Genomic DNA, 17,527 nt, shown 5'->3' with positions numbered 1-17,527 from the left:
AGTTAAAAGGTTGCTGCAGTGGTGCATGAGAGATGATAGTGACTTGATTTAGCATGGTAATAGTGCAGCAAGGAAAAAGTGAATGAATATGAGATTTTTGTTGCAAAGTTCAGGAGTCTTGCCTACAGATAGGATGGAAAAAGTAAATGAAAAGAGGAATCAAGTATAACTCCTAGATTTCTGATTGACATAGCTAAATAGATACTGACCCATTTACCAAGATGGCAGATTCTGGGGGAAAACAAGATTAAGTGTTAGTGGAGTAGATAAACATGTCAATTTTATTTATGTGAAGTTTAAAATAGCTTTAAGATATTCGAGTGGAGACATCAGATAAGCACTTAGCTCTGTCCTGGAGCTCAGGGTAAAAATCAGATTTGTGGCATAAATTCAAGTGCATATAACATGGTACTGAAAATTATATGAATCGATGTTATCTCAAAAGAGAAGGCTCATGCTGAGCTCTGTGGCTATTCAATAACTGCAAGGTGGGTGGAAGAGTAACAAGAAATAAAACGGTCACTAAGTTAAAAATCAGTATCACAAAAACCAATAGACATATTTTTGAAGACAGACATGGTCAACTTATTTAAATTTTGTTGTATCAAATTCGGTAGTATGAAGACAGAGACTTTCCTATTGGACTGTTTTAGTATGGAGTTTTAGTTGATCTTGACAGAAACAATTTTAGGGGAGTGGTATGGATAAAGTCAGATGTAATTTAAATTTAATGCAATTCATGATTGACTTGTTTTTAAGTCTACCATCTTGATATTTGTTTTGTTTATACCATGTGTACTTCGTTGCTGTACTCTTTGAGCCCTGTCTTGTTTTGTATTAATTATTTTTACTTTAGGATAGTATTAGATTTACAGAAAAACTGTGAAGATTTTACAAAGTTCCAGTATCCCTCACATGCATTTTCCCCTATTATCAAACATTTTGCATTAGTATATTTGTCTCGATTAAGAAGCCAATGTTGACACATTATTATTAACTAAAATCCATACTTTATTCTGATTTCCTTAGTCTTTGCCTAATGTCCTTTTTTCTTCTCTTATAGGATTCCATCCAAAATACCACATTATATTTAGTCATCACCTCCTTAGGCTCTTCTTGTTGGTAACAGTTGCCCAGATTTCCTTGTTTTCGATAACCTTGACAGTTTTTGTAGTATTTTGACACTACAGAATACTCCAGGGCCATCTTTTTTAATGTCCTGTCCTAGTCATAGATCAGTTATTTCTTCAGGGAACCCTGATTCTTTTTATTGGAGAATAGCCTTAGAAAATAAGATTACGGTGGTTTTACAGCAAGCCTTGAAATAGAGTAGTGTGAATCCCCCAACGTTATTTTTCTTCTTCAATACTGTGTTGGATATTTTAAGTCTTTTGCCCTTCTATGTAAACGTTAGATTCAGTTTGTTGATAACCACATAATAAGTTGGATTTTAGTTGGGATTGTATTCAATAAATGATCAAGTTGGGGAAAAAAATGAAGTCTGAACAATACTAAGCCTTGTAATCTATGAATGTGAAGTACCTATCCATTTACTTAGATTGTCTTTGATTTCCTCCATATGAGTTATTTTTTTCACAGCTAGAGTCTATACATAGTATTTCTTTATTTTTGGTTCTACTATAAATGATATTTTAAAAATTATTTCAAAAACCAATTTTTCATTGCCTTATTCCCGATCTCAGGGGAAAAACTATCTACCAACTGAAAATGTTTTTTGGATTATATATTTCCTTATTCACATTCATTCAGTAATATTCTACCGCTATAGCTGGCTAGTATCCACCATCAAAGACTTACATTTATTGATATGGAAAGTAGGTTATGGTAAATGTTCAATTAAAACTACATTTTAGGGGCTTCCCTGGTGGCTCAGTGGTTGAGAGTCCACCTGCCGATGCAGGGGACGCGGGTTCGTGCCCCGGTCTGGAAAGATCCCACGTGCCGCGGAGTGGCTGGGCCCGTGAGCCATGGCCGCTGAGCCTGCGCATCCAGAGCCTGTGCTCTGCAACGGGAGAGGCCACAACAGTGAGAGGCCCGTGTACCGCAAAAACAAAAAACTACATTTTAATAAGATTTCATTTAATAAAAATTATACACATATACATTTGAAAGAGAATGAAATAATATATTCCAACATATTAATAAATGATCTTTTATAGTGGGAAATGGGTGGTTTCTTCCTTTGAGCTTAATTATAACTTCCAATTATTCTTTATCGAACAAGCATTACTATACAGTACAAAACAAACCAATGAGAAAATTCTCATAAATTGGAATCAGCACTTACATAAATTAAAACTACGTGTGTCACAACCCTGAGAATTTTCAGTGTCAGTCATCCTAAATCTGACAATCTATTCTAGAAATCCATCAGCAAACCATAAAATACAGGTGAGGGGAAGTCCTGACGTGATGATAAAAGCTTCAGCCTCGACGGCAGAGAATTTAGTTTGGTTCCTTGTAGCAGCAATCGAAGCTCTCTGAAAAACCTCAGTGAATCCTAGTGATTTGGAATCCATAGGTAAGCTGGGATTCTTATAGGGTGAATTATTCACACAAAGGTACTGTCAGATGTGTGATGAAATAATTTAGGCATGAAGTAGCTCTCAGAAACAGCCAATGTACTGGATATTGATGCTCTGAAATGCACAGGAAAAGCAAGCCAACTTTATGTACTACTCCTACCAAATAAATACCAACTTAGCATATTGCCTAAAAAAGGCACTTTTTCTCCACCTTGTTTGTGTTTGCAAATAAAATTAATTACTGTCAGTCAAATAGACACGCGCATACACAAGCACATATACACATCCTTTAAAACCTAATACTTGCCACTTGTTCTGTAAATATTTGTTTGAATTTCAAGTAGTTATTTCTGTCAGGTTTGTAAGATTTTGTAAATAAAAAGCCATTCCTTTGTATGTAGTCCTCTAAACGGGGACAAATGTATATTGTTATGAAACTACCACCACAAACAAGAAATAGAATATTTCCACCACTACCCCCAAAACTTTCCTTATGTCACTTTTGTCAGCTGTCCCATCAATCCCCCACCTGTGAACATAACTAAACAGATTTGTCCCAATAGTTATGCCTTTTTCCAGAATTTCATAACATTCAATCATATAGCTCATCTGCCTTTGTTTCTGGATTATTTCACTTAGCATATAGGTTCTTAGAATCAATGTTGTGCATAGATCAGTATTTAATCCCTTTTCATGACTGAGTAGCATCCCATACTACTCAGTAGTCCACACTGAGTAGTATGGACACAATGTGTTACTCCATTCAAACTATGATAGATACAGGGGTTGTCCACGTGTGTGTCCATGTGTGTATGTGTGTTTATGACTAAAGCTGCTCTGAGTATTTGAGTACACATCTTTGTATGAACATATAATTTTATTTCTCTTGGGTAAAAATCAGTGAGTGGGAGTACTGCGTTTCATGGTATATATTTAACTTTATAAGAAAATCCAAACATGTTTCCAAAATGGTTGTATTACTTGGCATTCTGAGCACTGATGTATGAGAGTTCCAGATGCTCTGCATCCTGTCAGCCCACAGTATTGTCAGTATTCTACCTACTCTATAGCTGTGGTCTTCTATCACCCATGATTAAATTTACCTTTTCCCGACTAATGCTCTTAAACACCTTTTTCTGTGCTTATATAAAATCTGTATCTTTATTTGGTCATCTGCCTGTCTATATTTCCATTTTTAGGGGGTTATCTTATTATTATTTAGTTTTGACAGTTATTCATATATTTTTGTATACAACTGCTTTGTCAAATACAACATATTTTGTAAGTATTTTTCAGTCTATAGCTTTTCTCTTTTTTTTCATTCTGTAAATATTCTTTATTAAAGAATTTCCTGAAGTGATATTCTGACCATTCTCAGTATTGGATTGGACTGAGGCGAAAACCAGGGCAGACCTGGGAGCAGATAGTTGGAACCATATACAGTGGTTGTTAAGTCCTGAGTATATAAATGACACACCTCAACCTGGGGCTCAGAGCCTTTCTCATCATGCAGAGATCTAAGTTATAATCCATACACACCATTCTCCTGGAAGCTTCCCAGTGATCAATTCAGAGGTCATCGTATGTGGATGAAGAAATCACATCTTGACAAATCCAGTAACTCTAAATGAGACACTTTTCAGGAAAAAACCACCCTTCTTTGTTATCACAGCACAGGTGTTATTTTCAACCTGGCCCTGGACTTGAAATCTTAGGAGTCTTCGTTTAGTTAATGCAAGTTCATGTGCCCGATGCACAGTGAGGCCAAACAAACTGAAACATCGGAGTTTGGAGCAGAAAAAGGTTTATTGCAAGGCCATGCAAGAAGAAAGGTAGCTCATGCCCTGAAAAGCCTCGAGTTCCTATAGCTTTTCTTATTTTTAACACTGTTTTTTGAAGAAGAGAAGTTATATGCAACTTGTTTCTTCTCTTTCCAATTGTGTCGTCTATTCTAGTTCTCTTTCATTTCCTTATTCTATTAGTTTCCTGGAGCTGCCATAACAATATACCATGAATATGGTGGCTTAAAACAACAGAAATTTATTCCCGTACAGTTCTGGAGGCCAGAAGTCTGAAATCAGTATCACTGGCCAAAATCAAGGTGTTCACAGAGCTGTACTCCCTGCAGGGGCTCTAGAGGAGAATCCATTCCTTGCCTCTTCCTGCTTCTACTGGCTCCTTTTGCTTGTGGCTGCATCATTTCCATCTTCAAGGCCAGCATCGCCAAATATCTCTGATCTGTCTTCACATTGCCTTGTCCTCTATGTGTCTGTGTCAAATCTCCATCTGTTCCACTTATAAGGACACTTGTGATTACATTTGCGACCACCTGGATAATCCAGGATAATCTCTCCATCTCAAGATTCTTAATCACATTTGCAAGGATCTCCGCCCACCATATAAGGTATCATTCTTAGGTTCCAGAAATTAGAATGTGGATATTTTAGGGATACCATTTTTCAGCCTACGACACTTATGCATTTTATAATCAGTTCACCTGTATCTACAAAAATATCTTGATTGATTGTTTTTGCATTATATCTATAGATCAATTGGGGGAGAAATTACACTTTTACTATGTTGAACCTTCCAATCCACGAGCCCCATATGTCTCTTCATTTACTTCAGTCTTCTTTGATTTCTTCCATTAGTGTTTTGTAGTTTTCAGAACACGGATTTTATATATATATATATATATATATATATATATATATATATATACACACACACACATATAGCATTAGGTTTTTACTTAAGTATATGTTTTTGAATGCATGAAATAAATGTTGGCTTCTAATTCAAATATGATATTTAATAATTTAAACTAAGGAATAGCTCATGCATTTACCTAGATGTTATACTCTGTAGTAGTATAGAATCATATGAATACCTTGGTATTATGTAGGGAAGAATATTAAGTTACGGTGGGCAGTGTTGTATTTTTGATTATTATAACAATATAATTTAGTAGGATTTTATACAGAATTCAATAAGTTTTAATAATTTTTGCAGCTATAACTTTTGCATCAATACCTGTGGGTGAAATAAGCATGTTTTAAAGCAGTGTGAATGTCTCTTTTGGAACTGAAAGCAGTATTTAACATACACTCTCAGTTTTGGGATGAGTTTTGTTTATACTTCTGCTTTCTGAGCTTCTTGGTGTTCATTAAGAGAATTGTCACAATTTTTTTCTTTTTTCTTTTCTTTTACTTCTTTGCTCAAGAGAGCAGAGTGACAGTGGAGGTGGTCAGAACTCTTCTTATACTTACATTCTGTGGAAAATACTTAGGTCAGGAAACCAGGGCAGGAGGTTCCAGAGGAACACATCTAAATACTCCTTAAACTCCACTGATGCACTGGAAAAAAGTCTTTGGTCTAGAACATGAGTCCCCAGTTTGGAGTTCACCAAGTTGTTGCAAAGAGGCAGTGAAAGGACCATGCATTCCCTGCATGCTTACTCTGGACCCACCCTGAGAGTGAACATTATGTAGTGATATGAATTTGTGAGCTAATACCAACACTGTTATAAAAAATTGGTTTGGAATATTTTATTTTTTTTTTTGCGTTATGCGGGCCTCTCACTGTTGTGGCCTTTCCCATTGCGGAGCACAGGCTCCGGACGCGCAGGCTCAGCGGCCATGGCTCACGGGCCTAGCTGCTCCGCGGGATGTGGGATCTTCCTGGACTGGGGCACGAGCCCGTATCCCCTGCATCGGCAGGCGGACTCTCAACCACTGCGCCACCAGGGAAGCCCCAGGTTTGGAATATTTTAAACAATATTTTATAAATAACCGAAATAGGAAAGATTTTATGGGAAGACCACTAGAGGTAAATAATAGATACAATTTCTCTGCTGTTTCAGGAATGAAAAATATTATTGGAATATTACTGGAAAAATATTACTGGAATTTCAGTTTTGAATAAAGGTATGAATTTAAAAGATGAAAAACAAATAACAAATCTAGCAGAAACAATAACAGCCCTCTTGTATCTAATTCTGGGACCACCATTATCCATACTATATTTATTTCTCGCAGCCACAGTTGTAAACCTCCATCAGTGGATGGAGCTGAAGATCCATCAGGTTAATTAACTTGCCAAAAGTTACTAAGGCATCAAAGGGCCAAGTTAGAATTCAAGTTCGGGGGGCGGGAAGGGTAAATTAGGGGTATAGGATTAACATATACACACTAATGTGTATAAAATATATAACCAACAAGGACCTACTCTATAGTATGGGAACTATACTCAATATTTTGTAAGAACCTATAAGGAAAAAAGAATCTGAAAACGTATATATACAGATATATATACAGACACACATATGTATATCTGAATCACCATGCTGTATACCTGAAACTAACATGACATTGTAAATCAACTCTACTTCAATAAAAAACAATAGATTTTTAAAAATTCAGTTCTAATACACTCCAAGAGCCAAACTACTTCCATAATAGCATATTATTATTTTTTCATAGATGGTTACTAGGTAGCAAACCTTACCAAATGTGGTATATATTGGGGGAAGCAGAGTGAAAGGAAATAATGGTAAAGGGATTTGTTGGTTAAAAAAAAATGTTGGACATCCAATCCAAAGCTTTGATTTCTTTCTTGAAAAGTCTGCCAACTAAGAAGAGGAAATGAGAAGAAAATGCCTAAAACTGACCTAAACATAGAACTGCTTTTCAAAGGCAAAGGGGTAACATGTATATTGATTTTCTAGCCAAAGAAGAATAAAGTCATATTTGACCTTTGTTTAGGAAACAACTCTGTTCCTTTCCATAAAGTAACTTCTTTCTTCCTCTTTGGATTACTGCTTTTAAATTATATTCTATATTAAAGGTTAAAATATTTTCTGCCCATACAATGCATCTATAATTTACAGCCCATTGATACGCTTTTCTATTTTGCTCCAAATAGCATATTCCCACCTTAGGGTCTATTATTATGTCTGACAAAATTGAAATGAGAGCATTAAAAGTTTGAATTTAGTGAGGTGTGAGACCCTTAGGGCCTTTGCAATACATTCTTAAAAAGCTAACCCCATACAGTATTGAATTACTCCAGTGCCCTTGAGGATGTGTATTTTCTGTATTTCAAGTAATCTAATTCATGGCTCTTGTTTATATATACAAGTAGGGGACATTGCATGGTTACTATATCTGCCTTATTTTAAAAAAAGGATAGTTTTCTTTATTTTCTGTTAAATAGCATATGTATGCTTCATTCATATTAAATATATTGAAATGTAAGCCATTTTTACTGCAAATTTCAATCCTTTTATAAGTATTCTGGATGCAGTTAATGTCATCATATTTCTCCCTAGTGTACATCTACGTCCTAGACTTAGTTTCTTAGTTTTAAGAATATTTTCTAATTTATAATATTTAATCATACATTTAGATAAAAATCAACAGGGTACTTAGTAACCAAAATACCTTCCTCAAATGTATAATCATACTATACAATTCAATTTTGATGAATCTCTTATAAATTTCATATTTCAGAATTTATTGTCTACAATACTGTGTGATGAGATTACAAAGAATATGAATTAAGTAAGATCTAACCCAGCAGAATGCCACCTACACCTACATAATAGTCTTCATAAGTTTAACATAATATGACTGAAGTTCTCATACTCTTCTTATTTTCTGAAAATAAATAAATGTGTCCTTGAAGTAACATTTTATTTTTCCTGCAGTACTATATGTTTGGAATGCATACAATTTTCTCGAATTTTATATTGTATTCTATATATCTGTGTTTCCTAGATTCTTTTACTTGCAATTTTGAGGAATCTCTCATAAATCATGCCCATGAAAGCAAAATCAATAATGTTAAGAAAATTAAACATCATCAACTTCCTCTTCTAGTCTCTCTCATGAAAGTTGGAGAATTTTTTAAAACTGTTCATGGATGAAACCACCACCATTTTAAAACATGAGTGCCATATCGAAATAAGAAAGTTATTCTCTTAAAATGATTTTTAAACTTGCTCCCACTTGAATTCACCCAGACCAAAGGTTTTTGTAATGCAAGACATTGTTAAGTGGTCTGGAACAGTCAGTTGTCATTCTCAGGGCACCCTTTCTAGTAGAGCATTAACAGAAAAAATTCAATGCTTCGTTTTTCTGACGGACTAATACAAATTAATTTTTTTTTTCTGAATGTACAATATGGAAATGTGTTCTCATAAAAACATAGTTAGAAGTTTGGGAAGTTGGCATGTATTACTGAAGGATGGCTATTCTGGGACACCAGGTACTGGGCAGAGGGCAGGAAATTAAAAGATAATGAGATTACACAAGTGGAAGTTACAGCGATGTCATGGGAACACTAATATACATTTTCACGCTGAGAGTTGAGGACGATCTGGCAGGCCATCAAGTCTCCTCTTGGCCTATAACTCTACTGGGAGAAAAGGTGAAAGCGTTTGGGGATCCACATTTCAGTTCCTAAGATTAAGACAAAAATACAACTTCAGGAGGAGGACCAGTGCCAAGATGAGACACTTGGGAAGTCAGAGTAATAATCATGAGAGCATAAGCACATGGCATTAGGTAAATTCCTCTTTGAAAGAGTCTCCTTAGAGATTTTAATTGATAACCTAGTTTAAGGTTTTCTTTTTGGTATGTTTAATTTATATTCAGTGTCCTGAATTTAAGGGCAGAAAAAATATCCAGAACTGGGGAAGAGGGCATGGTGTAACTGAGAGGGGTGATGAGAAGTCACAAAGGCAAAGGATTTGGAGGAGGGAGATACAATTCCCTGTCTGTGATATGAAGGGCGTCTCTCTACCTGCTGGTACAGAAAGGGTATCTTTTACATTGGAGATTTATTTCCTACTTTCAGGGGGGAAAAAGGGGGTCAGAGTGTTCTTTTGCACTGGCTGTTTCTTAAGTAACTTTAATTCAAAGTCATCGATATGTCAAAGTGGCATATTTGGGGACAGCTTGTGTTGAACTTCATCAGCCTTTAATTAAGATGGCTATCCTATGCCATGTGCTGTGCTTAAACTTTTATTGTAGGACCTCCGAACTTCACAACAACACTGAAAACATTGTTTTTATTTTATTGATGATAAAAACTGAGTGAAAGCAATGCTAAGTTGGGTCTTTCACAGATTTATCATGACCATTCATGGATGTGGAAATAGAGGGCATAAAAGGGCATGTTGCTCGGCTGAGCTCGCATAGCCAGGCTGCTGCAGGGCAGCCCCAGCTGCAGGTGGTCCATCAGGAGACCTCTCCTCACACCCACAGACTTCAGGGCCGTTGTCTCTGTCAGATTCCTCCTAATGCCTGATGGGAGCACCTGGATCCTCTCCTAGACTACTGAGAGGAAAGGGGTAAGACCCGGTTAACAAATGAGAATGGCTGACCTTGAGAGGGCTTTCTAAGGACAAAATGGACCTGACATTGACTTAGTGTATGCCTTAGGCAGCCCTGGCAGCAGGAGTTGGCATGGCGGGGTGTCTAATCAGGCCAATTCCTAGCCCCTGAAGGTTTTTAATTTCTGAAAAGCCAAGTCATTATCTCAGGTGAACTACAGATGTGATTAGGAAGAAGAGAAGACTGCAGGCTTAGCAAAAATTACGATCATACTGGAAAGAAATGCACTTATTCAGAAAAAAGTGCCCTGGCAAACAGCTGAGATGTACAACAGTGAAAACTTAGTTATGCAGTTATTTTAAATTGCACAAAGAAGACTTGTGACATCAGGAGGATGAAGCACCTTCAATTTAGAACTCTTGAGAAATCATGGACATGAAGACCGCTTGGGTAAGAATGTGTATGCGCATTATAGTTAGGACAGAATGCGTGGAGTAAAACTCAAGTGAAGTGGGAGCCTGTGAGGTATTAGTTTGCCTACCAGTTCCTGCCCTTACAAATTATGCAATCTTTTACAAATGACTTATCCTTTCTGATTAAAATTTTATTATTATTACTATTATTTTGCTTATGTAAAATAGTGGATGACATTGCTAATCAAACGTCCCTCAGATCTCTTCTTTCACAAGTAGTATTTTTGCAAAGATAATTTTCTCATAATAGTAAATGTGGTACCATTCATTAAAATAATATTTTATTGTCCTGTACATATATATAATACAGTGCATATAATGTATTGCAGAGTTATTAAGAAGACAGGATTTAGGGCTTCCCTGGTGGTGCAGTGGTTGAGAGTCCGCCTGCCGATGCAGGGGACACGGGTTCGTGCCCCAGTCTGGGAAGATCCCACATGCCGCGGAGCGGCTGGGACCGGGAGCCATGGCTGCTGAGCCTGCGCGTCTGGAGCCTGTGCTCCACAACGGGAGAGGCCACAACAGTGAGAGGCCCGCGTACCGCAAAAAAAAAGAAGACAGGATTTAGAGTCAAATTCATGGATTCAACTCCAGTATTTACCAGCTTGTTCCTCAGTACAAGTTGCCTCCTCTACCTAAGCCTATGTTCTCTCTTTTTCTTTTTCTTTCTTTTTTTCTTCTTTTCTTTCCTTCATTTTTTTTCTCATTTCTTTTCTCTTTTTTTTTTTTTTGCAGTACGCGGGCCTCTCACTGTTGTGGCCTCTCCCGTTTTGGAGCACAGGCTCCGGAAGCGCAGGCTCAGTGGCCATGGCTCACGGGCCCAGCCGCTCCGTGGCATGTGGGATCTTCCCAGACCAGGGCACGAACCCATGTCCCCTGCATCAGCAGGTGGACTCTCAACCACTGTGCCACCAGAGAAGCCCTCTCATTTCTTTTGTTTTCCCTTCTCTTTTCTCTTGTCTTCTTTTATTTTCAAGCCTTGGTTTTCTCACCTATAAATTGATACTAGTGCTTAGGGATAACAAGGATGTATTTATTAGTATGGAAAACTCATATGTTAGAGAAGGAAAGTTAAAGAACAAAGTAAGTAGAAATTAAATTGAGTCAAATAGTAAATTTAGAGAAGACTGTATAGATCATAAAAATTATGGAGCAATAGATAAAATAATGGAGTGAAACTAAGATTTGGGGTTCATGATCAAAAAGGTGAGTTGAGCCAAGAGTAGAGTTGAGATCTAACCAAGTGGAGCAGAGGGTCCACCAGAACCTGAACTTCACTCACTCACTCCTAGTTGCTTGGCAAAAATCGCCAACCCTATTCTAGTAATATTATAATGAGAAAGAAAACATCAGAAGAGGTAATAAGTAGTAATTGGGGGAAGAATTGCACTTTTATTATCTCTTTCCTGGTGTGAGATCTGAGAAGGTATTTGGGAGCAATTTGTGTTACAGACAAAAGATCAGGTTATAAATAAAATAATTTGAATCATGTGCCAAAGAGTTAAATTGAGGCTGTGTTCCCAAGAGCTTCTCTGTACACAGCTGACGCTCTTCCTCTCACTGAAGCTGGGTGATTATAAGTAATGAAGTCATGTATCTACATTGTTTTGCTTTTTTCACACTTGGGAACTGCTGTCTTGAACAAGGAATTCACAGAAACATATTCTTCCAGTTGCTAGAATAAATTGGGTTGAGACTTGAAATATTTTAGCTCTTTGCTGCTTAAAATGTTTTCCATGTACTTTAATTGCCTAGAGAACTGGGCTCACATACAGCAGGTAATAGTAGTAGAAAATGAAGCCAACAACTATTTTGTAGGGTGTGGCTATGAGGCGCTAAGGTGAAAACGATTGTACAAGCCTGTCACCACGCCTGTGTCGAAGATGAACAAAGCTAGTTACGTGTTAAGGACAGATTTTAATCAGTAATACAATGTTGCAATAGGGAAAAGAGTCCAGTATGAATTGAATTGAATTGCATTGAATCGAATTGGGATGTGCAATGAGGTGACTGGGCATTTTTAAAGACAAATGAAGGAATAGAGTTACAGAGGGTTAGTGTAAATGCTATTCGAACAAACGTGTCAGTTCACTGGAGATTATGGAAGTTAGGATTCTTTTCTCCCATGGACACTGTGAGACAGAGGCCCTATCTTTCCTGATGATCACATTTCAAAGGAAAGCCTTCTTAGGTCACTCTTGAGTTATAGGAGGTACTTATACATCTCAAAGAGACAGAGGACAGAGTCACAATTTTAAGCCCTTTTCAGCAAATGTTTTAAGAAAGTAAGGTTAGTAGCCTCTGGTCAAGGGTTGGCTAGAACAAGCAGTAAATTCTTGTGGCAACCTTGAGCTTCCTCGGGCAGGCACTTTAAGGGGAAGTGCTATCATCCTAGATATGCAGCCTTGAGCTGTTAGAAGCCGTGTTAGCATTTAAGCCTTTTAGTGTGAGTAAAAAAAGGGAGACTAGGTGAAAGCATTTTTTTGCTGAGCATCTGGAGTTTTTATAGGCCAAGTTTGATGTCTACTCAAATAGAGGGCTCAGAGGAACTTGGCTAGAATTTGACTGAGGAGAGAATCTGTGTTACCTGGCACATAGTAAGTGCACAGAAAATGCTGTATATCATCACTATTAGCTAATTGACTGTTTTCTGTAATCTTATGAGTTTTGTTAATCTTTTAATTAAAACTGCTTATTTAAGGTCACAGCTTTTCACTACATCCTTTTCTCTAGCTCCTTCTGGTCCTCTCACCCATCATCTTCACAGCGTAAGATCATGAACACAGGGAAAAACATCAGAAGAACTAGTTAGACTGAAATTCACTGGTGCCTGGCCCACACTCTTATCACAATATCACCTAGAATCTTAAGATAGTTTCAAAATGGCTTCCCTGCCACCAGTATTGTCACTTCCTAGATATGCTCCAAAATAATACCATATTTGAGGCTTCCCTGGTGGTGCAGTGGTTGAGAGTCCGCCTGCCAGTACAAGGGATGCAGGTTGATGCCCCGGTCCGGGAAGATCCCACATGCCACGGAGCAGCTGGGCCCGTGAGCCATGGCTGCTGAGCCTACGCGTCTGTAGCCTGTGCTCCGCACAGGAGAGGCCACAACAGTGAGAGGCCCACGTAGCGAAAAAAAAAAAAAAAAACCATATTTGCCTTTCTAATCAAAAATTTGATTTTTCACGCACTGCTGCAAATTCAAAACACACAATCATACTCCTTAGCTTAGCATAGATATCCTTTCATGAGTATATACCTACCCTACTTTTCAGCTTCTTATTTTGCCTTTTATCCTCTTGTACTTATTTTATCATCACTCTTTGAATAGCATTTGGCCTGAATAGCTATCCTCAATCAATTCTCCACACTCTAATAAAATAAACTCTCTCATTCTTCAAGATCTTCATATAGATGACCTCCTCTTTCAAGTTTTCCTTGACTCCAAGATATAGCATCTTCTAGGCTTGTACTTTAAAAATATTCTGTGGATAATCTAGTAATGGTATTTGACAAATTATACTGGGATGTGTCTCTGTAAGTATGTATTTCTTTCCACAATATCTGAGTGCTAAAAAGGCAAGGGTTTCTTTGTTCCTCAGTTCCTCAGATTAGCAAGGGCTCTGATACACAGTAAACACTCAATATATGGCAAATAAATGAATGGATACATGTAAAAATGAGTAACAAGAGCAGAAAATGTTACAAAACTTCATTGAATGCTTATGCAGTATGAATCTGTGAGCTTGACACTCCAGCTACAAATACAAATGGGGAAGCATTTAGGTAAGGTTTTGAATGCTTTTCTCATTTATTTAAAGTAATATGTTCCCAACTGAACTTGAACCTGGGTAAATTTGTGCTCTATCATTAACTACTTTTTCTTGGAGGATTGTTATCTAGGGTTTTCTGTACAGCAAAGTATAAAAATCACAGAATGGAAAACAATTTGATTTGGTGGGAAAATCCTTGCAAGCTTCAGGTCCCAAACTCATTATTTATTTACTACTGGAGGCTGTAATCTTTACTCCAAAGAACTGCCCCATCATTTAGACGTCTTAAATCTGCTGTTGAAAAATAACATACAAACCAGGGATGGTGATCTGCCTGAATCAAATTTGGCTTAAGACAAACCTAGGTCTAGTCCTGTAACAAGAGCAAATGAATGAAAAGGTACAGACAGCACCAATGCTGCTCTTCCAGGCAGCTGATGCTGACCCTCCTCAAGCATCGTTATTCAGCATAAGGAACTTAAATAAGGCAGGTCACTGCACACTCATTCTTTGAGCCTCAGTGACCTGTGAAGGCCTGGACCTAGTGACCTCTACACCTCTACAGGAATATCCTGGTTTGTGGATGATGAAACATTTAGGGGCTTGATATTTCCAAGTTACTATTTAAAGCTTTTTTGATAGACACTGTAAAATTGTTTCTGGTATCGGACAGGAACGTCTGTGCATTGAGTGATGTTCATTTCAAGCACCAATGGTATGACCTTAAGCTGTTATTTGTTTTCTGAGGTTCAATATGCTACTCCAAAAGATTACTTCCCTTTCTCAAAGGCTATCATTGAAATTTTATTTTTCTTATATTCAAAAACTAGAAATTAAAAAAGCCTCTGGAGGGCTTCCCTGGTGGCGCAGTGGTTGAGAGTCTGCCTGCTGATGCAGGGGCCATGGGGTCGTGCCCCGGTCCAGGAAGATCCCACATGCCGCAGAGCGGCTGGGTCCGTGAACCATGGCCGCTGAGCCTGCGCGTCCGGAGCCTCTGCTCCGCAACGGGAGAGACCACAACAGTGAGAGGCCCACGTACCGAAAAAAAAAAAAAAAAAGCCTCTGGAGGTCAGAAATTGAGAGAGTGAATTGCTCATTGAGAGGTTAAAGCTGTGTGTGGGTTTACTGTTGTCATTAGAAATGGATCCTTAGACCTGTCCTCTCCTGCACCCAAAATAGGGTAATATGAATGTGTTCTTCTCCAAAAAAAAAATATGAACGTTCTTTTATCTTTTAAGAACAAGTTAAATCATTCATAATGTGGTGTGAATCATAAAGAAACATAATCTCGTGTTTGTGTTAAGGAGGAAACGTGTACCTCTAAAAATGTACAGTGTCATGTGAAGAGAAAATTCCTCCTGAATATTGCTTGTTTTTTCCTTCCTGCTAATTTTAGAGGTGTTACCACACAAAACCTGCCTGCATTCAAGATGCAGTGATTGCCAGTGTTTCAATCAGATGGTACTGATAGAAGTGTGATGAGTTTGTACCAATAACACATTTAAAAATAATTTGTACTAAAAATATGCTCTGTAAGACTTAATTAACATCCAGAGTTCCCAGTTTATACACGAGATATAAACAGAAAATATATTTTAAAATCTTTATTGCAAGCTTGTATGAAAATGAATGTATAAATGAGGAAGAGGGTTGTGTAAGGCCATTTGCTAACTAGACAGCTTGGCTAAAAGGGATGTAGACCAGGAGAGGAGTGGGTGACAGATGTGATTTTTATCACCTGTGACCCCATGACTCTTATCATAAGTGGGCCAGATTACAGTAAATTTACCATTTTTTCTATGTCTTCTATGGTCAGATCAGAGGATGAAGCCCCTGCACTGTAACTGGGTTGTTATACCTGGGGAATTTGGACCTCAGGAACAATAGGTAGGAAGAGGGGATAATGCAATTTTAAAGTCTAAATGGCATCCACAGCCTTATAATTCTGTGCTAAATCCGTATCCGTATCAGGGCATCCTCCACTAACAGGACTGTCTCCCTCCTCTGCCTGTTCGCCCATCCTCAAGATGCCAAGCTGACTGACAGAGCCACAGAATTACAGCGCGGCGGCGGCGGGACGAAGCGCGCGCCCAGGTCCCTGTCACGAGAAGGAGGAGGTTGTGATGCGCGGAGGGGAAATGGCTGCCGAAAACAAGCCGGAAGAGCGTTTCCCAAAGTGTATTGTGCGGAATTAGCACCTGCTGCGTTCTCAACACCGTGCCACCTATAGATGATCATGGGAATAGCAATAGTCATGTAAAAATCTTTTCACCGAAAAAGCTGCTTGAGTGTCTGCCGACATGTTCAAGTTTACCCAAAGAGAGGCACCGTTGGAACACTAATGAGAGATTATGATGTAGCAGTCCCTTTGGATTTCTTTTTCATAATGTGTGACCCTTCACCTTTGATCCCCTGACATGCATTACCTTGGTAACCATTTCATTTTTTAATTTAATTTCATTTTTTGATTTTGGTGTACAAACTGTAATATTTCATCTCTCGAAGTGTAACTGGCTGATTTCCTTAAATAGAGATACCCCTCTGAACGATAAATTTGCAAAATGCTGTCTTTATTTTCTGTATTAAAATTGATTTCAATATTAAAAATAAAGTGTAATCTGTGTTTTCATCCTTTAAAAAAAAAAACACAGGGCTTCCCTAGTGGCGCAGTGGTTGAGAATCTGCCTGCCAATGCAGGGGACATGGGTTCGAGCCCTGGTCTGGGAAGATCCCACATGTCGCGGAGCAACTGGGCCCGTGAGCCACAATTACTGAGCCTGCGCGTCTGGAGCCTGTGCTCCACAGAGAACAAGAGAGGCAGCGATAGTGAGAGGCCCGCGCACGGTGATGAAGAGTGGACCCTGCTTGCCACAACTAGAGAAAGCCCTTGCACAGAAACGAAGACCCAACACAGCCATAAATTAATTAATTAATTTTAAAAAAATTAAAAATTAAAAAAAAAACTTACCTGCAGAAGTGGCTTGGCCGTGGGGAGAGTTACTGAAGATGAAGATGGAAAATATCAAACATGTTTCCCTAGGAAAGTAAATCCTCCTCCAACCTACTCTCCCCTAGTGCTTGCATGTGTTCACCTGGCTTTCTTCTCTAGCGCATATTCTGTGGTCTCCTGAAAGGCGGGGACCAATTTAATTCTGGGCCTGGCATGAAATAGTACACAGTGAATGTGGACAGAAGAAAGAATGTACAGGGAGAGTGATGAGAGAGCATAGGAGGAAAAAAACGGAGAAAAGGGGAAGAGGAAGAAAGACATTTAGGAAGGAGATACTTTAGCTTGATTGTCTTAAGCCACCATCTATTGTGTTCCCCCAAATGCCCCCTTTCAAATCTGCTTGTCATATCAGAGATGTCCAAGAAATAGCACCTGTTTAAGCAGAT

At 38.2% G+C, this 17,527-nt stretch overlaps 1 protein-coding gene across 1 annotated transcript; it reads left to right on the top strand.

Moving 5' to 3' along the window:
- Positions 1-10,312: 10,312 nt before the first annotated feature.
- On the top strand, positions 10,313-16,486 carry LOC307196058 (calmodulin-binding transcription activator 1-like; the record flags this gene model as incomplete). The annotated part of the gene is made up of 2 exons (XM_079940786.1): positions 10,313-10,333; positions 16,265-16,486. 2 exons carry the CDS (start codon positions 10,313-10,315, stop codon positions 16,484-16,486), a joined length of 243 nt encoding a protein of 80 aa, XP_079796912.1.
- Between the last annotated feature and the right edge of the window lie 1,041 nt (positions 16,487-17,527).

The sequence above is a fragment of the Stenella coeruleoalba genome, assembly GCF_951394435.1.
Source record: "Stenella coeruleoalba genome assembly, chromosome: 13".
Taxonomy (NCBI): Eukaryota; Metazoa; Chordata; class Mammalia; order Artiodactyla; family Delphinidae; genus Stenella; species Stenella coeruleoalba.
This window is presented reverse-complemented; position numbering and strand designations above follow the sequence as displayed.